The sequence below is a fragment of the Chiloscyllium punctatum genome, chromosome 11 (genome assembly GCF_047496795.1).
Source record: "Chiloscyllium punctatum isolate Juve2018m chromosome 11, sChiPun1.3, whole genome shotgun sequence".
NCBI classification, from domain to species: Eukaryota; Metazoa; Chordata; class Chondrichthyes; order Orectolobiformes; family Hemiscylliidae; genus Chiloscyllium; species Chiloscyllium punctatum.
The window spans coordinates 25,238,533-25,261,134 of NC_092749.1; the positions used below are offsets into that span (position 1 = coordinate 25,238,533).

General features: G+C 44.1%; 1 protein-coding gene across 5 annotated transcripts in view; it reads right to left on the reverse strand.

The window, feature by feature from the left end:
• ltbp1 (latent transforming growth factor beta binding protein 1) overlaps positions 1-22,602 on the reverse strand; it is a 349,362-nt gene that overhangs the window by 152,430 nt on the left and 174,330 nt on the right. For 2 of the 5 annotated variants that reach the window (XM_072580504.1, XM_072580506.1), the window contains exons 10-11: positions 14,595-14,717; positions 9,260-9,424 (exon numbers count right to left, since the gene is read on the reverse strand). The exons of 1 other annotated variant lie outside the window; for it this stretch is intronic. In XM_072580504.1, the coding sequence (XP_072436605.1) occupies positions 9,260-9,424; positions 14,595-14,717 (288 nt within the window). The remainder of the gene's footprint in view (positions 1-9,259; positions 9,425-14,594; positions 14,718-22,602) is intronic. 2 more of the 5 variants (XM_072580505.1, XM_072580507.1) reach the window with 2 other exon arrangements.

Consider the following 22,602-nt stretch of genomic DNA (forward strand, 5'->3'; position numbering starts at 1 on the left):
ACAGATGGGACCAGTCCTGCTGAGTTTCTCCAGCTATTTCTGCTCCTATTGAGGTGTGGGATCAAGATCCCCACCTCCCCCATTCAATCCTCCAAAACCCCAAGTCGGGTCCAATGTGTGAACTGGTTAAGCAGCAGTGAAGGAGACTTGAATGAATTCCTCTGAACCGAGGAACAGGAGGAGGCCATTCAGCCTTCTCAAGCTTATCCTGTCATTTGATTAAGTTAAAGCTGATCCAAATCTTAACATCATTTATCCAACTTGGTTCAAAAACCTTCCAGATTTAAACGAAATGAAAATCCATCAGTTTCAGTCTTCACATTTCCACTTGAACCACCAGCCTCAACAATGTTTCGGGAGATGGAGTCCCATATCTCAAGTAGCTCGTGTGTGAAAAATGGAGTATTGCTGTTGTTAGTAATATTCTCTTGGTATAGGGCGACCAAGAGTGTGGAGAGGTGAGTTTCTTTGTGGTCTTTCTCTGCCTCCTTTGCCAAGGTAACTTCAGTGGATGTTGTTTAAAGACCTGGTCACCCAGATAAGCAGTGTTTCCTCACTGGAAAAGTGGAAGTCCTGAGGGAATTCACCATTTGCCAGCAATTACAATGGAACACTGCACAGAATCACGGAAGTGTTAAGGCACACGAGGAGGCCATTTGGCCTATCGAGTCTGCACTGGCTCGTCAGATGAGCATCATTACCCACTGCCAATTTCCTGCCTTTCCTCCATTGCCTTGCACATCTAACCCAGATGTTAATTTGTCCATTGCAAACCTAGAGATATGAACAGTTCAACACAATGTCCATCGCCATTCAGTAAGATCATGGCTGATCTTTCATGAACCCAGCTCCACTTACCCGCCTGTCCACCATAACCCTTAACTCCTTTAGTGTTCAACAATGTTCATCTTAAAAACATTCAGTGAGGTCACCTCAATTGCTTCCTAGAGCAGGGACTCCACAGATTCACAACCTTTTAAGTGAAGAAGTTCCTCCTCAACTCAGTCCTAAACCTGCTCCCCCTTAGTTTGAGACTATGCCCACTCGTTCTGGTTTCACCCACCAGCAAAACAACCTCCCTACTTCTATCTCATCTGTCCCCTTCATGATTTTATATGTCCTGCTGGAGCAGTGCAGAATGCTGAGGCCGGACAAGTGGGTATGCAAGCAGGGAAAGGTCAGGGTCACGCTTGCGTACAGATCGGAGTGCTCTGCAAAGCGGTCACCCCAGTCTGTGTTCAGTTTCTCCAATGCTGCGTAGACCACATTGGGTGCAATGAAAGCAATAGACCAGATTGGAGGAGATACAGGTGAAGTGCTGCTAGAACATAGAACATTACACACAGTACAGGCCATTCGGCCCTCGATGTTGCACCGACCTGTGGAACCAATCTGAAGCCCACCTAACCTACACTATTCCATTCTTGTCCATATGCCTATCAAATGACCATTTAAGTGCCCTTAAAGTTGGCAAGTCTACTACTGTTGCAGGTAGTACACTCCATGCCCCTACTACTCTTTCAAGTAAAAACTTTGAAAGAGTATTTAGGCCCTTGGATGGTGAGCAGGGAAAAGGTGAAGAGGCACATGTTGCACCTTCTGCAGTTACATAGGAAGGTGCCTTAAAGGGGACATTGGTGGTCATCGAAGAATGGACTAGGGTGCCCCGGAGGCAACAATCCCCGTGACATGCAGACAGGGGAGTGAGAGGAAAATGTGTTTGGTGGTGGCATTCTGCTGGAGTTGTCTGAAATGGTGGAGAATGATCCTTTGAATGCGGAGGCTGTTGGGATGAAAAGTGAGGACAAGGGGCTCCCAATCACGTTACTGTGAGTGATGGGAGGGGGCAAGGGCAGAAGCAGAGGTGATAGGTCAGATGCGGTTGAAGGCCCTGTCAACCACAGTGGGTGGGTAAACCATGGTTATGGAAAAAGGAAGCCATGTCAGCAGCGCTGTTTTGGAAGAGGGCATCACCTGAACAGATACAATGCAGGCAAAGGAACTGGGAAAATGGGATGGAGTCCTTTTAGGACATGGGGTGTGACAAGCTGTAGTAAAGGTAGCTATGGGAGTCAGTGGCTTGTAATGGATGGCAGTGGATAGTTTATTCCCGAAATGGAGACAGAGAGGTCAAGGAAAGGAAGGGAAGTGTTGGAAATAGACGAAGTGGAAGTTATAGAGGGGTGGAAATTGGAGGAAAAATGAACAAATTTTTCAAGGTCCAGGCGGGGAGTGTGAAGTGGTACTGAAGCAACTGTTGATGTACCAAGAGTTGCAGGAGGGGGCCATTGTAGGACTGGAACAAGGATTATTCCACATACCCCATAAGGAGAGGCATAACTGGGATCCCCATGTGGGTGCCCACATCCCCTCCCTTGACTTGGCAGACATGTGATGAATTAAAGGAGAAATTGTTCAATGAGAGAACAAGTTCAGCCAGGCAGAGGAGAGTGGTGGTGGATGGGGATTGTTCAGGCCTCTGGTCAAGGAAGAAGCCGAGAGCTCCCCGACTGCCCTGTACAATGTTGTGGGGAATGGAAGCATCGTGGGATTGGACATCCATGATGAACAGGAAGCACTTAGGGCCAGGGAAGGTGTCCAAGTGGAGGGTGAATACTGGATATGGACCATATGCAGGCAGATGGGATTAGTTTAATTTGGCATGATGTTTGGTACAACATTGTAGGCCGAAAGGCCTGTTCCTGTGCTGTACTGATCTATGTTCTACATCTTCATGTTCATTACATTGTTCTCTTCCAGCAATGCTGCTTGAACAGCTCCATGTATTCGGGATTAGTTTTGCTGATTCTCAGGATATGGGATTCATCGGCAAGGCCAACATTTCTCACCAGGCCTGAACTTCTCGAGAGTTAACCACATTGCTCAGGGTCTGGAGTCACACATAGGCAAGACCTGGTAAAGGCAGCAGATTTCCTTCCCTACATTAGTGAACCAGATGAGCTTTTACAACAAACCTGCAGTTCCCTTGATAACTGCCAGATTTATTTAACTTGCTCAGCTGCAATGGTGGAATGTCAACCCACAGCTCGGTATAGTTGAGGAACATAACCATTGTGCCACTGCAACCCAGTTAATAATCCCTCAATAAATGCCTTCACAGGAAACCTCTCAGTTTCCACCATTTGCAGTGCTGTTTCATCTCCATCTGAATGCACAGAACAAACTGGTCTTTGTCAGCATGAACGAAACAAAATGTAAGTTGTCTCCACATTGACCAGTCAAACAACATTCTGCTTCCCAGCTGTATCTCTGAAGTCCTGTCACCTTGATGTTGAATTTGGCAGGTGAGGGAAGGGTCAGCGAGATCCTCCGAAGGGTCAAGCAGCTCAATTCTGAAATGCAGAAGAATGGGGCGAACGTCCCGCTTTCTCCACAGGGCCACGTGGAAATGAGGTCTGGAGTCCAGGGTATGGTGTGGCTCAGCCAGCGGCGTTTCCCACTCACCCTCTGACCTCACATCCACGGAGCGTCACAGGCCTCGGAGAGGGGCCAAGCCCAGCTCATTCACCTCTCAGTGAGATTTTAAGTAGTCCTCAGTAAGAAAAGAACAAATCCAAATCTCAAGAAGTGAGTTGAGTTTGTTCAGAAGCCTCACCATTTTGGACAGGGTGAGGAAGTTACCATTACAGTCATCCACTTACTTCAGTGGATATTTCCAGGACGAGTGCATTGTGCCAAGCCGTGCTATGAGGTACGAGTACATCAACATTTGTTAAAAAGTAACACAAATTTTAAAATTTAGTCATAATTTCATACAGTTCCGCGTACAAATTTTCTTGAGCCTAGACGTGGCATAACTGTTCAACTCTTTCTGTTATCAACCCAGGTCACGTTCATGTGAAGTTGGTCATGAGTGTTCACTGATGACAGAATGTGCACAGTGTGAGATGACTATCTGCACATTGTACAGGTTGTTGGAGCCATTTGTCTGAATGTAACATGATGCTAAAAATGCAGTGCAATATGATGTCATACACCAAGACAAAAGAGATCATTTGAACTGGGAACAAATACGTATTTTAAAAATTAATCAGAAGTCAACGGGGAGATGGGGCTGAACAATGAAGCGAGGTTACAAATTGGCCACTTGGTTCTGAATCCAGGTTCCACTGAAGGGAGTGAAACACTCAATCTTCTGCCTGTTAAACGATGCCACAAAATGACATGGATGGCACAATGATAGGTGGGAAGGCAAGTGGTGAGGATAACACAGGAGTCTATGGAGGGATATCGACAAGTTCAGTGAGTGGGCAAAAGGTTAGCAAATGGAATAGAATGTGGCAAAATGTAAGGCTATGCACTTTAGCAGGAAGAATAGAAGACTTGAATATGATTGAAATCTGGCAAGGATTCAGAAAGCTGCAATCCAGACGGATTTGGGAGTCTTTGTCCATGAACCACAAAAAGCTATCATCCAAATTGAGCAGATAATGGGGAAAACAAATAGAACGTTGGCCTTTATGTCAAAGGAAATGGAGGATAAAAAATAGGGAAGTCTTGCTAAAACTAGGCAAGCCACCAGTAAGCTCATACATGGAATATTGTGAACAGCTTCAGTCATCTTCTCAAAGGAAAGGCCTCTTGGCAATGGAGGCAGTCGAGAGTATGGAGATACTTTCTGAGGAGGCAAGGTTGGTTTTGAAGAATGAGAGGCACCCTGACTGAAACAAACATGATTCTTAGGGGATTTGACAGCATGGATGCGGAAATTTTGTTTCCTCTTGTGAGACAGTCTAGGACCAGTCTCGGTACAAGCTCTCTCAGAGGACAGTGAATCTGTGAAATTCTTTACTACAGAGAGCTGCTGATGATGGGTCATTAAGTATATTCAAGGCTGAGATAGATTTTTAATCAGCAAGGGTAAAAGGCAGGAAAGTGGAGTTGAGAGTTACCAGATTAGCCACAATCTCATTGAATGGCATTCTTTTTGTTCTATGTCATAAGGTCTTATAGACTTAAGTGGAAGATGTAGAAAAGATAAGGACCCCTTCCCAGTGGGCATGGTGTCATAGTTCAAAACCAACTCATCACCCAACAAGCAGTGACAGTCTGATTCAAAGTGGGCAGCTGGGTGGCCAATGAGAAAGATTCACTCTGCTGTGCCAGTTGGGAGATGAGGTTTCACTTGGAGATTGATGGTCCCATTCCTGTCCCAGAGTAAAACCAGGTTGGCACTGGGTAAATCATTAAAACTTTCTGTTTTTTTCACTTTCAAGAGGGAGGAAAATCAAAACTAGGTTTCAGAAAAGAAAAATACAGAGCTACATCTCTCAAATTCCAGTAAGGGCTTGTGAGCACTCTCGATTGGTAACCTTACAAATTACCCATGTTTCGTCACTATGTACTGACCAGAATATTATCCACAAGGCCTGGGGTAGCTAGAGTCATATGATATGATTATATGATTTGATATGATTTTTCATCCATCAGAAGCTGGGAGCATTGGGTAATGGCTAATGAACGCACCAAGATAACTTCTGGTGTATCTGGTATTGAGTTACGGGATTCTCTGCATATTCTGTCTCACAGTCTGCACATTGAGGGGTTAGACGTTCTCTCTGTTGAGGCACTTTGGTCTGAGGATGGTATCAATGTCCCGTGGGAGACCACACAAAAGTACCACCAGCAACTCAGAACCTTGGAAAACCATGGAAAATAAATTGTACCATAGCTGCCTTGTGGCATTGCCAAGGGAAATGATTTGTCCCTTTCTCCTTTGATGTGGCACTGGTGACCAAAGAGTGATTTGTAACTGGGCTGACATGGCAGAGATCAGACATGGCAGCAGGAACTGGCAGTGTGCTGTAAAAGGTTGGGTCCAATGGTTATCATTATAGCCAGACAGGGAAGCTAACAAATGAATCACACAATAAGAGACAAAGCTGTTTTAGTTAAGTGTGCACTTGCCCTACACACCTCTGCAGTAATGACTGTGCTCCCTGCATTATTCCATTGGGGAGGGAAGAGTAAATGGTGGCTGCTATCTCTATCAGTCCTTCCCAATTCTCCTCTGCTTCATCCTGTGATGTTCCTTGTCATTTGCTTTGGCATCAGCACAGAAGGTTTTATCCATAGGGAATGGTATGCAGCTTCTGAGAACCCTCGGTATCAGTAGGGTGTAACCAAAGCCCATCTTAGTAAGCACAGGTTTGTACATGCATTTACATCAATAACAAAGTATTTCTCAATTTGGCAGGGAATCTCCCCTCAATTGCCAAGCTCAGACACCAGTCACCTCCACCTCACTTTCAGTGGGCACTTGAGTCTTTGCCAATTCTCAGTCTGGGCTGCCCAGAGTCCATTAATACTCTCAAAGGAGGAGCCGGCACAATGGAAGTAAAGAGAGACTTCATGACGGGTATGGGAAAGACAAAGGAGAGCAATGCTAGAGTTAGTGTCGCGAATATACTCCAAAAAAAACAAGGAGCAACTCACCTTCCCAGTGTCTGTCACCTCACACAAACCTGTGGTGATCCATTTGGATTGTATGTGGATGCTAAGCAAGTATGGCTTACATTTATAGAGTTCACAAGGAATAGTGGTATAATAACATTTAAGATGAATACACGCATTTATTTCAAATATGAGAGGTTCCTTTCATCTCTGAGAAAAGGTAGATTTCCATCCTTGCGGCTGGGCCATAAATTATTGAGCTGAGCATGGGGACTGTGGGTAGGGTAATGATGGGGTGAAGGCTATGACAGCCACTCTGTCTATTCATCCCAACCGGTCCTGCTCCTGTCCCAGAATTCCCAGCCAGGGTGGGCAAGGGGCAGCGAGCTGTTTACTGAGATTATAACACGAGACCCGAATCGAAGCAAGGACTCCAGCTCCAGTATCTTTTTGAGGCAGTATGTGTGTGCCAGTGCCTGCAAATAATTTTGCTCAGCACTTTCACTGCGAGGTTGGATATTTTTCCCATCATATCAAGGAACTTTACAACTCTCCAGTACACTCCAGTGTGCAACTTAAGCAACAGAGAAAATAAAAATTCAAGGATTATGGGGGAAGGACAAGGACTATCTACATTGATCTTGCAAAGATTCTGCATGGATCTGATGGATTGGATGACCTCCAGCTGTGCTGTGTACATTTTATGATTAGAGCCACGCCGCGCTGCACTGTCCCCTTGAGTGGCCGGCAATGGCGTTGCCATGCCACAACAGAATCTCGGCCTACTTCTGTGTCCAGCTCTTCCTTCCTCCAGTTGGATTGCATCAGAATGCACATCACAGATCTCATTAACCACAGCACCCGTCTCTCAGGTCTCCCGATGCAACATGGGAGAAGGTTTTGCAAGTTCATTTGAGGCTGTGATCTACTGAGAGCAGCAAGGGATCTTGGAAATACGGACAACATAATGGCAGCCAAGATTTGCTGTGTCAGAGGAACAGCAAATAAAGTGGTGGCTCATTAGATAAGTGGTGTTGCTTTTCCAGCAACACAGTTTTCAACTCTGATCTCCAGCATCTGCAGTCCTCATTTTCTCCTAGCTCATTAGATACGGGTCATTTACTCCCCTCGCCCTGGCATTAACTTGTTACAACCAGCCAACTGAGGAGGAGACAAACAGGAGGCAAGGCACACATGTACCCTACACAACCTTTTCTCCCAGATGTCAACGTTAGTAATATTACTTCTAATTGTCAGCAGCACAGAGTCACAACACAGTTTCACAATCAGCTTAATTTTAAAGAACAGGCTCCAAAGAAACAGAAATGTGTAAAAGATTTTGTTGTTAATCAAGTACGTGACCAAAATAGTTGGGTTTTTCCCATGAATACACAGTATCAAAATCATAAAGTCTCCAGAGTGTGGAAGCAGCCATTTGGCCCATCAAGTCTACACCAACTCTCTAAAGAGCATCCCACCCATACGAGCCACATCCCCTATCCCTATAATCCTGCATTTCTCATGGCTAATCCACCTAGCCTACACACCTAATGGATACTGTGGGTAATTTAGCAAGACCAATCCACCTGACCTGCACAACTTTGGGCTGTGGGAGGAAACCGGAGCACCCGGAGGAAACCCACGCAGACATAGGGAGAATGTGCAAACTCCACACAGACAGCCACCTGAGGCTGGAATCAAATCCGGATCCCTGGCATTGTGATGCAACAGTGCTAACCACTGAGCCACCGTGCCACCCCATATAACCTGAAAGCTATTTGTGATTAAACACAAACACAGATCAAAATGGGAGCTATGTGGGGTGGTGGGGAGTGGTGTGTCGTTTCTCCCCGGAACCTGATCATGATTCCTCGATGTTTTTGCTGAGTGCTGCACTGGATGAGGAGTTGTTCAATCAGACACTCTGTCTGATCACCAGCTGGGTTGTGCGATCTCCAAGAAAGTTCAAATCTGACTAGCCCATTTAGTTTTAAGACGACAGGTGAAATAACAATGGCCAAAAAGGCTTCAAGTGATAAAACTGTGTAGAGATGAGCAGGAATGATGTTATTCTCCCAGCACTTTCTATTAGTGATGGATGAATGGGAGCAGCGTTTCTAAAAGGGAGTATGTGGATTACCCATTCCAGAACATTCAAGATTGCACTCAGCAGCCAGAAACCCTCGTCACTGGATCATCTCCCAACTGGGAGCTCAGGAATATAGAAAGGGGTCAAGCACCATTATTACTTTCAAGAAATAATTCCAGATCAGTCATCTCCATTGATCCTTCAACACGGTGTGCACAACTGACAGATGCTTTGACTCATTCCACTGTGTGATTCACAACATTCAGATTCCCTTTTGAAGGAGCGCATAAAAAATACAAACATCACAACAAGAACCATAAATGCCATTCTGAATTAGTCAGTTCCAAACCAGCAAAGGTTAGTCATGTAACAGGATAACAGGATCTTTGAAGGAAGGTGAGTGGATCAGATGTGCTTTTGTGATGACAGTATAACTGCACGTACCAAATAAAGTGTGCACTTTGGGGGAAAAAGGTTTTGTTTTTGAATAAATGAGCTCAAACATTTGTTTTGATCAGCATTTTAAATCTAATTTAAAGGGAGGTGGGGTAAAAGAAACAAAGACGGGTATATCAGCATCTGCCATTCTTAAGTTGTGTAGCAACTATGGCCTAGCAATTAAAATCCTACTCTTGTGTGCCACAGGATACAACAAGCATAACAGTAAAAAGCAGCCAGCAAAGAAAGACAAAAGAGCAGTATCTGTGAAGCAAAAAAGGAAAAAAAAAGTTATTCGCTGGTTTCTGCTGCCCTTACCTGTTCCCAGAATGGGACATTTCTCGCAGTTTGTGCCCCAGGCCTTGCCAACGCTGCAACAGCACATCTGCTTGCTGAGCTGCACAGACAGAGGATGCATGCACTGCTTTCCTGCACTGACAAATCGGTAGCAGGGCCCTTTCTCTTCAATTAAAAGATTTTCAGCTGCAGCAGAGAGAGAAACAAAAAAGGGAGGGAGGTTGCCAGAAATGATCTAAGAGAGAAAAAAAAACCTGCAGAAATTCCATCACCAGCTGACAAGGACAGAACAGCGAACAAAGCTAAAAATAAAAACAACATACATTAAGGCGTGACTGTGTGTATATACATATGTGCGCCAACATAGACACATTCGGAGCATTCTTTGTACCAGATTAAAGCCCCAGGACATGAAGGATACAGGTTTTACATTGGCAACCATCTGACAAATACATGGAGTGTTAAACCTTATGAAAAGCAACATGCTCTAAGCAATAATAAGCAGGGTGTAAGTATCTTCTCACATGCATCTGTATTAGTACAGCAATAGCTCTAGCATTCAGGAATGGCAGAGAATTTCCATTACGCTCAAACCAAAACAAAATCTTTAAAAAACAAATACAACTACCTCCAAGGTCACTACATTGAAATGACTTTGTCATGCTGGCAGGACAAACCAAATCATTCCCTTTGGCAGGCAATTGAGGCAATTTTCTTCCTCATTCCAATCGGGGTTTGGTTAGTTATAATTGCATTAGACAAAATACATGTGCAGAATGTTTATCTTCTGTTAGATTGTCATTCTTTCTTGACAAACAGGCCCGTGTGGTGCCTCGCTAACATGGGACAGTATGTGCAGTTTAGTCCTACTTTGTCAAATACAATTGGAAGTCATTCAGCATTCTCAAAGGATACCAAGCTTAGCCAAAGGAAAAGCTCCACTTTGACCTTTTGCACATCCCATTCCCACAGGATCCTTAAAAAAAGGGAGGTAATTAAATCCTGAAATAGGCTGAATCAGACCTACGGAGCCAAAAATGAATTTTTAAAAAAGCCTCATTTTGCAAACATCCAAAACTAGGAATGGTGACATGCCTCTGCAACAGACTGTGGAGCCAAACACTCCCACAGTTCAGCGTTCAAACCAGGCTCCCTCCACCACGATGGGTTAAAGGAACTTCGGCAGCACAAACAGTCTGTGCAGCCAGTGAGACGCAGGCACTCAAAAGGTGTGGCTTCAATTCCCGGCAGAGGGAAATAGGGTCAAAGCAGAACAGGTATCCACAACTGGCTCCAAAGTGGCAGCAGCATTCATTCCACCATCATTGCTGCTACACCGCAGTCAAAGCCACAGCTTAACCCCTCCCCAGTAGTCTTAAATTTTGGGGTGTCTGTTTGCAGAACTTTATGGAGAAGTGGTGAATGCAAACGGTCAACAGGGAAGGCCCAGTCATGTAGCTATCTACACAACTAGTGCCAGGAAATTTTATGAAGCATCCGCAACAACGACATTGGTGTCAGGCTGATAGTACGTTCTAATGAGTGTTTAGAATAATACAGTTGTTACCACTTAACATGCTGTCTTTGATGCTAATGTCCTTTCACAGCAGATTACCCAGTGTGGAATTTTATACAGGTGCATCCGGAAAATGTGGAATTTGGTTTGAACTTACACTTTGTCCATTTTACATTCGCAGCAGTGTTTAAGAATTAATTCACAACCATAAACCAACCCCAACCCCAGTTATATATAAATATGTTTTTAGTAAGGTTTCACCCAGTGTCCGTAAACATTAATGACATCTTATGTTTTAACGGCGATACAAAAAGAAAACGATTTGACCTGGGATTAAATTGGCTTTTCATGACTTTCTAAAGTTCAAGTATTCAATGCTTTAAGTACTTTGTCTTGGCAGAGAGTTGTAATAGTGCCCTGAGGTTTGTAAGCAAGAAGCACAGTATAGTATATGGAGAGGCTGAGCTTATTCTGCCAGTGAGGAACACCCTATTAAAACCTGCATAATAATCTTAAACAGCAGCATCTCTTCCTAAGTAACTTGGCTTCTTGCCGATCACTGCTATGTTTTGGCCTACACTGCAAAAGAACACTTATACATGCAACACAGAAGGGAGTCATTTGGCCCATCTTGTCCATGCCAACCCATAGACAGGAAGATACCCTTCCTGCATACAGCCCATAGCTCGGCAGCATACAGTACTAAAGGTGCAGATCCAGGTAAGTTTTAAGAGAGTTTAGGGTTTTTGCCTTCACCACTAAGTCAGGCAGTGAATTCCAGACACTTACCACCCTCTGCTTACAAAAGGCTTTCCTCACGTCCCCTCTAATCCTTCTGCTGCTTAGTTTAAATCTATGATCCCTGGTTTTTGAACTGTGTGCCAAGGGAAACAGGTTCCTCCTGCCTACTCTATTTCTACCCCTCACAGTTTTGTATACATCAATCATCTCACTCCTCAGCCTTCTCTGTTCCAAGGAAAACAACCCCAACCTCTCCAATCTCTCCTTATAGCTGCAATTATCCTGCTCTTCAATGTTCTAGTCAATCTTCTCTGCACTCTCTCCAGAGTATTTCCTGTCATGTGGTCACCAGAACTACACACTGGCCTTGCCAGTGTTTTATACAATTCGTCATTATATCCCTACTTGTATATTCAAAACTCTGTCAATGAAGGAGAGCATTGCATATGCCATCTTTGCAAATGTGCACTTGCATGTCACGATCTCCCACTTCATCCATCCCTCTCAGTATATTCCTGTTTATTGTGCATTCCCTTTTAACAGTTTGACCTTCTGGAATGCATTACCTCATCAGAGCTGAATTCCATCAGCCATTTTCCTTCCCATTCCACAATTAGTTTGGAGCTTACAGCTCTCCGCCACACTATCCACTACACGGCCAATTTTGTGTTATCTGCATATTTCCCAAGTATGGCCCCCCATGTTCAAATCCAAATCATGAATAGTATAAAACAGCAGGGGCCCAGCACTGGGCCCTGAGGAACACAACCGGATACAGCTTTCTGCTTGGAAAGGCAACCATCGACCATTCCCCTTTGTTTCCTGTCACTGAGCCAACTTTGGATCCAATTCGATGGACTTTTGCTTTTTTGACCAGTCTGCCATATGGGATCCTAACAAATGCCTTATTAAAATCCATACAGATATCATCCAATGCACAACCCTCATCAATTCTCCTTGTCACTTTGTCAAAGAATTCAACTTAATATATAAAGGCACGACATTCCCTTAACAAAGCCATGCTGACTATCCCTGACTAGACCATGCCTTTCTAACTGACAGTTTACCCAATCTCTCAGGACTGATTCTAACAATTTGCCCACCACTGAAATAAGACTATCTCGCCTATAAGAGTTTGGCATTTCCTCTGTGCCCTTTTTAAAAAAAAAAGCACATTTACATTTCTCCAGTGGGGCAGGAGGTCCAGATTTGGTAGTCCCATATTTATTTTTGAAGGGGGCATGTCTGCTTTGTGCCATAAGGATCTCAGTGTCTGGTGAGGATTGGAAAATATTTTTACAGAGCATCTGCTATTTCCTCCCTGACCCCCTTCAACATCCAAGGGAACAACCCATCCAGCCCTGGTAACTTATCCACTTTCAGGGATTCCAACTCCTTGAACACATCTTCTCTCGTTATGATTATTTTGTCCAATATTTCACACTGCTCCTCTTGGATTACTATATCCACATCATCCCTTTCTTTTGTGAATACAGCGATAAAAAATTCATTTAAAATTCTTCCCATACCCTCTGCAGCTTCACACACGTTCCCTTCCTAATCTCTGATAGGTTCCACTTCTTCCTTATCTATCGGTTTGCTCCTTAAATACTGATAAAACATCTTTGAGTTTTCCTTTATTTTGCTCACATTTTTCATGCCATCTCTTTGATTTACTTTTTTTTCACTTGTTCCCTGTACTTTCGATACTCCTCTAGGCTATTTGCAGTGTTGAGTTTTTTGTGACTATCATAAGCTTCCTTTTACTGTTTAATCTTCCCCTGTATTTTTCCAGAGGAGTTGGTGGGGCAGGACGTCCAGATTTGGTAGTCCCATATTTATTTTTGAAGGGGGCATGTCTGCTTTGTGCCATAAGGATCTCAGTTTTTCGCACCTCCCTCTGGTTTATCACTGATTTACCCTTTAGCAGTCCTGCCCAGTCCACCTCAGGCAAATTATTCCTTGGATTTATAATATTTACCCTCCCCAAGTTAAAAAAAGACTTTTACTTCTGATTTATCTCTGTCCTTTTCCAAATACCAAATCTAACCAAACTGTGGTCAGGAAATGACCAACATTATTAACTACAATACACCCAGCAAGTTGGAGAAGCTGAAAACCTCTTGTTATCTGACTGTGGCATCAGAATAACTGCTGGTCTATCACGAAGAATACTTTCTTGTAGAATACATTTTTTAGAAATGTGATGTATCAAGATTTAACCAATGTCTATCTTCCAAGTCAGTGCAGAAAAAATTTGTTTTTTTGTACAGATATGAATGAGATGTGAAAATTAGGACTGCCCTTCAAAGAGTGAGCCAACTCTTCAGAAACAGATTTAACCTTTGTGGAGATGTAAAATGGGATTGGGTCACAAATGTCGCTCTTAACATAGGCCTTGTTCCATTTTCTATTCCACTGACTTCCTACAAAATGTTCCCATCCACTTCGCCTTCCTGCAAAAAGAATTTCACTCTCCACATCAGTCCACCCCTGACCCAGAGTCCCATTTATATATCCTTGGGGTGGCACGGTGGCTCAGTGGTTAGCACTGCTGCCTCACTGCTGGGTTCGATTCCAGCTTCGGGTGATTGTTTGTGTGGAGTTTGCACATTCTCCCTGTGTCTGCGTGGGTTTCCTTCGGGTGCTTCGGTTTCCTCCCACAGTTCAAAGGTGTGCAGGTCAGGTGAATTGGCCATGCTAAATTGCCCATTGTATTCAGGGGTGTGTAGGTTAAGTCATGGGAAATAGGATAGGGGAATGGGTCTGGGTGGGATACTCTTCGGAGGGTCAGTTTGGACTTTTGGGGCCAAATGGCCTGTTTCCACACTGTAGGGATTCTGTGATCCTAGTGATTTTCCCTAATGGGTGCGGCAATGTTCCATGACCAAGAGACACCTTGATCTTCAGGGACGGACTGTGAATCATTTTTGATTTTCTATTCAGCTGAGATTAGGCAACCGGCCTCTGATGAACATGTTTCTAATACTTTACAGAAACCCAACTTTGGAAATGCATGTGCATTGGCTTGAAATTTTCAGGGGCCTAGGGACCCAGTTCCAAACAGGTCCTGGAAAGGTTGTGGTAAACATTACTTACGGACACAGGCAGATTGTGCAGGACCTGGAACAAACCCAGGCTGGCATGTGCACCTATAGCTGCCCAGGGTATTCAGGCATTCTCCATGTAAGCACACCCCTTGGAGTTGGCATTCATTGATATCTACAAAACAAGAAGTAGTATATAAGTGGGCATCTAGGACTGGCAATGACACCATTAATGTGGCATCAACAACCGCTGCATAACTTGGTGGGAATGGAGAAATTTTAACCATCCACAGAAGCGAATATTGGAATCCCACCGCTACACCGTTGCAATTTTGTTGATGCATTCTAAGTACTCCTTCGTTCCCCCACAAAGTGTTTGTCATAAATCGTATGTGGTTTCTCCTGCTTCATTGGCACTAAGAACCAGGAAAAAGAAGCTTGTGATATTGGCTTCCAGGCTCCAGCCTACCACTTCCTGGCATTCCTTTGTTTTTCTGTATAATTGTAAGTGGAGTCAGACTGGGAAAAATAGCTACCTAGCAAATAATTTACCAATTTGGTATAAATTGAGGCATGGAACTTTGGTGCCATTTTAGATTTTGGAAAGAAAGAGCAGCCATTTGATAGCTGGACAAAACTGGTTAGAAAATACTGGAAAACGAAAACTTCTGTGCAACAATCTCACTTTACTGTCTCCCTCCCTGTGTTTGACAAATTCCATCATTTCGAAAAGCAGGGGCAGCCTCATAATTATGGACCGGTTTTCACTCTAATAATCACTCATGCAGCAGGAAAATAAAATTGTAGACAATTTCAGTCCTGAACTTATCATCCTTCCAAATGCTTGCATAGCTTGGCTCGGATGAACTATATTTCTGGCACCTTTTAGGCTGGCACAGCACGTTTCAGCATGGCGAGAACAGATTCATGTCTGAGTCACACTGCGGTGAAAGCAACAGCATAAACAGTGAGCGAGCACTGATTTATGGAAAGCTATTCAGACAGAAATTCCTGAATATATAAGAATTGTCATTTATACTAAATCAAGTTAAATAAAAAAGCACTGTTGAACTCAATTCCATTTTAATGAAGATTTACAAGAAAGTACAAGTCGGTTCCTCTCCTTGGGCTTATTACATTACCTAAAATTGCTAGTTTCTAAGCCTTCAACACTTCCACGTATTTTGTCTGCCTTGAAGTCACCACTAGCTTGCTTGTGCTAAGTTCCTGAACAAGTTTCTCGTAACCAGTCCCTACTTGGGCAACAGCTCAGTATAAAAGCTGTTATGCATTCTTCACTTTTTGTGTAATATCCAAGGTACTCTGGACAAGTCCGCACCAAATAATGAGCTGGCATCCATCTTTGGACAAGAATTGCCATTTTAAGTAAGAAACAATAAAATGCATTTCGCAAACATCCTTAACATGGTATTATGTCCCAAAGTGCTTCAAGGAGAACTACCATCAGATCACACAAGGCAATATGGACCAGGCTGCAACAAGTTTAGTCAACCAGGCAGATTTGAAGTTGTGTTTTTAAGGAGGAAGAGATGTGGAAAGACAGAGAGCTTTAGGGAGGCAATTTCAGAACTGAGAACCTTGGCAACTCAAGGCATGACCACCAATAGCATCACAATTAAAATACAGGATGCTCCAGAGGCTAGAACCTCAAGCGGTGCCAGAGGCTGGAGGAGACTGTGCAGATGGGGATGTCAGAATTTTTAAATCTGAATCCAATGCTTCAAAATCCCTCATCACCTCATGATTTAATTCAGGGCCATCCATGTGATTGGCAAGTCTCTCACTCTGTTGGAGTTCTCAAATACCAATCCAGTTTGTCATCTCCAAAAGCAAACTGTAAAATGAAAGAAAATGACCTTATTTCCCCGCGTAAAGCTTTCTTGGGATTACTGGCAATTTTTTTGTCGCCTGTATAAAATAAGAATCACAAGACGGCTGCAGCACAGGGGAAGACCATGTGCCCACCGTAACCAGATCAGCTTTCTGCAGGAAAACTCAGCATCCTGCAAAACTCCTGTTTCCAGCTGCTTAATGATACTCTCGGGCTCTGAGTTCTAGATCCTAACCACCCACTATCTTATCAGGGAATTCCCTCATATGGTTAGCACTGCTGCCTCACAGTGCCAGGGACCCAGATTCAATTCCCACCTCGGGCAACTGTCAGTGTGGAGTTTGCACATTGTCCCCGTGTCTGCATGGGTTTCCTCCGGGTGCTCCAGTTTCCTCCCACAGTCCAAAGATGTGCAGGTTAGGTGAATTGGCCACGCTAAATTACCCATAGTGTTAGGTGCATTAATCAGGGTAAATGTATGGGAATGAGTCTGGGTGGGTTGCTCTTCGGAGGGTCGGTGTGGACTCGGGCAGAAGGGCCTGTTTCCACACTGCAGGGAATCTAATCTAATCTAATCTTAAATTTGTGTCCCTGGTTCCAGACCCTTTCAACAATGGGAATGTTTCACTCTCTTTCCGTCTATCACTCTCTCTCTCTCTCTCTCTCTCTGACCAAACACCACATGATTTTGAACAGCTGTCAAATTTCCTCTCAACCTTCTGTTCTCTAATGACGCCACCTTCTCAAACCTATTGACAGAAACTGAAACTCCTTCGGTCCTGGAACCACCCTCACAAATGTTCGCCACACTCTTCCTAAATCTTTCACATCTTTTCCTGAATTGTTGCACCAATCAGAATTGGACACAACGCGTACAGGAGCCAGAGGCCAGCTGCATGGGCTGCTGGGTGCCAAGATGAGCTCTTCAAAAGACCTGGCATCATGGCCTGGACCTTGTCCCAGTTACAATAAAAATAATAACAAGAAAAAATTCCTCTAACTCTCACACTCCATAGGCATGCCAAATAACGCCAGCTGATGCCCTCCCACCCATTCTCCATGGTCACTCATACCATCTATACTATCTGTGACACTTTACCTGCCTCCATTGCCCTTTATAGTACCCATGCAAACTTAATGCCAACTCAAGCATAACTATGAATCCCCAGTCATCTGGATGAGCTGTTATAGCTTGTGCACCAACATATCGCTAACTCACATCAACCCATGCCTTCCCCCCCCCCACCAACTCTTTACCTTTATACCCTCCATAGTACACTATGGGCAAGGTGAAGCCATGGCAAGATGAAGTTAAGTACTAAGTGTCTATTGAAAATGCCCCTATATATTTTTAAAGTTTGATTGATCATATATATATATATATATATATATAAAACCCTTTCAAGTACCACAAAATTAAAATATCTTTCAAATAATTAATCCCTAGCAAAACAAATATTTGTATTCATAGCACCACATCAAACAAAGCTAATCTCTTTGTAAACACTTTCATTTATTAATCAAACAGTGAGCTTACAGGCTAACCGCTGTGATAATGAAAGGGTGTGGAAGTCCTCAAGCTGATGCTGATGTCAACAAGCACCAGACTAGCTCCACTAACTTATTTTTTCAACTGCAGACTGGAATTTTTTTTTTCAAAAAGTGGAAGAGTTTGGGATTTTAAATGACTTGACAGCTTGACAGAGCTGGAAAATTGACGTTTCGGGCAAAAGCCCTTCATCAGGAATGAGGTTGGGAGCCTCAGGAATGGAGAGTTAAATGTGAGTGGGGTGGGGATGGGGAAAAGATAGCTGAGAGTTCAGTAGGTGAATGGAAGTGGGGGTAATGGTGATAGGTCTGAGAGGAAGGTGGAGCAGATAGGTAGAAGGAAGATTGACAGGTGAGACAGGTCATTAGATGGTGCTGAGCTGGAAGGTTGGAACTGGGGTAAGGTGGGGGGGGGGGGGGGGGGGGGGGAGAGGGGAAATGAGGATGAGGGAACTGGTGAAGTCCACATTCTTGCCATGGGGTTGGAAGGGCCCGAGGAAGAAGATGAGGCCTTCTTCCTCCAGGCATTGGGTGGTAAGGGAGTGGCGATGGTTCCACATTGATGCCATGGGGTTGAAGGATCCCAAAGCAGAAGGTTCTCATCCGTCCTCATGACCTGTCCCATCTGTCAATCTTCCTTCCCACCTATCCACTCCACCCTCTTCTCTGACCTATCACCTTCAGCCCAGCTCCATCCACCTCCCATTTCTCTCTCCACATCTGAGGCTCCCAGCCACATTCCTGATGAAGGGCTTTTGCCCTAAATGTCAACTTTCCTGTTCTTCGGATGCTGCCTGACCTGCTGTGCATTTCCAGCACCGCTCTAATCTTGACTCTAATCCCCAGCATCTGCAGTATCCACCTCTGCCCAGCTTGATAGGGCTTACCCACTTCTTACGCACATTCCTAAATACTGTTAACAATCCCAAAGGGCTACTTGACTTCTCTCCACAGATGTCTGACCTTTCCCAGTGGATACCTCCAAAAGAACCCTGATAGATTCAGGCCTTTTTTGCAAGCATCTAAATCCCACAGAACAGCACTTCCAGAATCGGGGCTCCAGGCATGACTTTGGTTAAGCTGTTACACCCTTCTGTCTTTTTGCCTCTCTTAGTAATGTGCAGAAACGCATGCTAAATCACTTTAACCACCTCCAGCTATACGTGCACATATGCCCCAGGTCACTGTTTTTCTGCAGCAACTTATTTGTATTAAACTTAATTTACCTTATGCTGCTGATGCCAACAAAATACGGTCTCTTGAGGTCTATTACTATCTTTTTCACAGTTCACTTTATGGCCAAACTTGGTTCTGTCTGCAAATTTTAAAGTGAATTTCTGGGAAAAGTAGGATTACATTTAATGTCTGTGACAGAGGGGAGTGCTTGTTTGTTCCTAGTGCTCATTAAATTTTTCAGTGACGCAAATTAAGACTCTCTTCAATGACCCTTGATTGTAGCATTGGCCCTTAATTTCAGTAAATTATTGATGGGCTTATTATTCATTAAATCTGGGTAATGACGAGGATTTTTCCAAATTGTTTTGGCTGACGGGATGCGTTCATAATCAATGCGCAGCAAAAGTGGTGAGTGCCCGAGGTCGCTTCACAATCAGTAAGAATAAACCAGCTTGAAATCGCAATGCAGGGGTTTGTGGCTCCACTGTTTTGCTCAGAGTCCCGTCTTGTGGATGGTAAATGCAACAAAACTTAAGGCTGCTTTTGGTTCACAAACTTGGATGCACAAATGTCCACTCAAATGCCACATTTTGCAGAATTTTTCTCTGAAATTAATGAGCACAGTGTACTTCCCTTCACTGAGAGGGTTCGATGCAGTTCAAGATAGTCTCGAGTTCCCTCATTTGGCATTCCTACCGTTTAACTACAAGGTTTTTAATGAGACCAAAGGCACTTATCAAATCAAAAAGGCAATAATCCTGACTGCAGCCAGATAATCATAAACACACATTTCAAAGGGCCATTTATATTAATGACCCATAATAATAATACCATGATTTCTGAAAGATTACTTAAGTAAACTCGCTGATGCTCTTTTGACCAGAAAGGTCATGACCTTCCCTTCCTCTGCTGACAGCAGTAAAATTTGTCTTCAAAATATAAGCTGCTCCTGTTTAAACTGACCCAGGTGACGAAAGAACATTTCAGTTACATTTAGAGGGACTTCCCATCGTTTAAGCAGAATTATTTCTCAGGCACACATATCGAAGGACAAAAACCACCATAAAGGTTGGGGGATCTTACTCCCGATTCTCTCTCCCCAAAACCTCCCACCCTTCACCCTAAGTTCCTGCTGAAATTGCTGTTGCCAAAACTCTTCCAGCTCAGAGCAATTATTTCCCAGTGACTTTATCATCAAAGCAGCTATAACTTGGCAACAGAAATTGGTTTCTGGAAGAGTCAGTAATGATTTTCTTCTAGATGAAGTAAATGCTCAAGAATGTGTCTGTGTGTGAACGTGCACATGTGTACGTGTGTGTGTGCGCATGTTTGTGTGCGTGCATGAATGAGCGTGTGCATGTGTATTTGTGTGTGAGTATGTGTGCGGGTGTGAGTGTATGTGTGTTCGTGTGCAAGTGAATGAGCACGCTCATGTATGTTTGTGTGAATGTGTGCAAATGTGTTTGCATGTGCGTTTGTGTGCAATGGTGAGTGTGTGTTCTTTATGTGTATATGTGTGTATGTACGAATAAGTGTCAGCGTGTGTGAGTCTGAGTGAAGTGACTGATTGAACATGTATGTGTGAGTGTACGTGAGTGTGAGAGTGTGTCAGGCTGTGTGTGATTCTGAGTGTGCGTGAGTATGATTGTGAGAGTGTGGGTATGAGAGTCAGAGTGTGTGTGTATCTTGTAACTATTTCAGAATTGTGTAAAGCACCAACAAGATTCAATACAAACTCGCTGAAGCACTTTTGACCAGAAAGGTCAAAAATCTCTGTGCATCATCTGCATCGGGGGTTTTCACTCACTGAAGATCCACAGAACCATTACAGTGTCACAGGCCATTCAGCCCATTGTGTCTGTATCAGCTCTCTAAATCATCATTTCCCTTAGGACTATTCTCCTTCCAATTCTGCTTCTCCCGAGAACTCTGCTTATTGTTCTTTTTAAAATGACAGCTTGATCAACTTGTGGATGCCTTAACTCAATCTACCTCTATCCTTCTCTGAGGCAGTACATTCCAGCCTCCAACTACTCGTTACGTGAAAAAAGCTTCTTCTCATCTTGCTTTCTTTTTAGTTTAAATCAGTGCCCTCTTGCTCCTGGTCCTTTCATGACTGGGAACAGTTTCTCTGTATCGTTGCTGTACAGACCCGTGATGATTTTGAAGACTTCTACCAAGACTTTTCGCAAGCTTCTCTTCCCCAAGGTAAAGAACCACAACTTCTCCCTCCATGACCATTTGCTTCAGGCTCCCCATGTGGGAATGTAAGGAGGGTGCCAGGCCGGACACTTGCCTCAAACAAGGCTGGCAAAGCAACCTTTCTGGAGCTAGCCTTCTGATTGGCAGCCTGTGAGCTCACCACCCAATTAAGAGCCTTCAGTGAATCTAAAACAGAAATTACTGGAGAAACTCAGCAGGTCTCGCAGCATTTGTAGAGAGATGGAGCCTGGGGCAAGGGAAAGACAGTGAGGCAAACAAAGGGATGGACAAGTTGGAGTATCCATCCCTACTTTAGCCTAATGGTCTCTCGCTCCCTCTGGGCTCTATCTCCCTCTATTGCTTAATCCTTTACTACCCCTGTCTTCATACATACCACCTTTTCTGAGCTATTACTAGTTCTGAAGAAGGGACACTGGATCTTAAATGTTTAACTCTGCTTTCTCTCCACAGATGCTGCTAGACCTGCCGCGTTTCTCTAGCCATTTCTGTTTCGGTTTCAGGTTTCCAGCCTCTGCAGATCTTCGACCGGCTCTTGACATCACCCACCAGCCTCAACAGGTTCAGGAGGCCAGCCCAGAGTGGCTGGTGCTGCAGAGGTATGGAGAGGATCATAAGGGCACCACAACACAGGCACTCTCATTGACCTGAACAGCAGAAATCAAACTAATAGGATCCAGCCTGGTTAGGATTGGCAAGAACATGCCTTCACTCTTGTGGCTTGGAGTCTCCAGCTCCAGCGTTCTCCCCAACCCAGTCGGCGACAGCAACACAGACTCCACGAAGAGGAGAGGCTCTCCAATGCCCAGGTAATGACCACAAGCTCAAATCTGCTGGATTATCCAGCCAGTTGGGAATGGCATCACCCAGGGATAGGGATGGTGATGGTGGTGTCTGGGACATTCTCTGTCAGGTCTGATTCTATGAGAATGACTACGTCAGATTGTTGCTTCACCTCTCTGTGGGATAGCTCACCCAACAAGCCTCCAGATGTCAGTAAAGAGAGTTTGATAGGACTGCGTTGGCCATTGTCATTTCTGCTGGTTTGGCCAGTTCCATGGCTTGCTCAGCCATTTCAGAAGGCAGCAGTTCAGAGTCTACCCACCTTTCTGTGGGTCTGGAGTCACAGACGTTGGTGGCAGGTTTCCTTCTCTAAGGGGCATTAGTGGAACCAGATAGTTTTTATAACCATATTAAACTACCTTTTAGGTCCCGAATTGAAGTCAATTATCACCATCTGCCATGGTAGGATTCAAAACCAGGT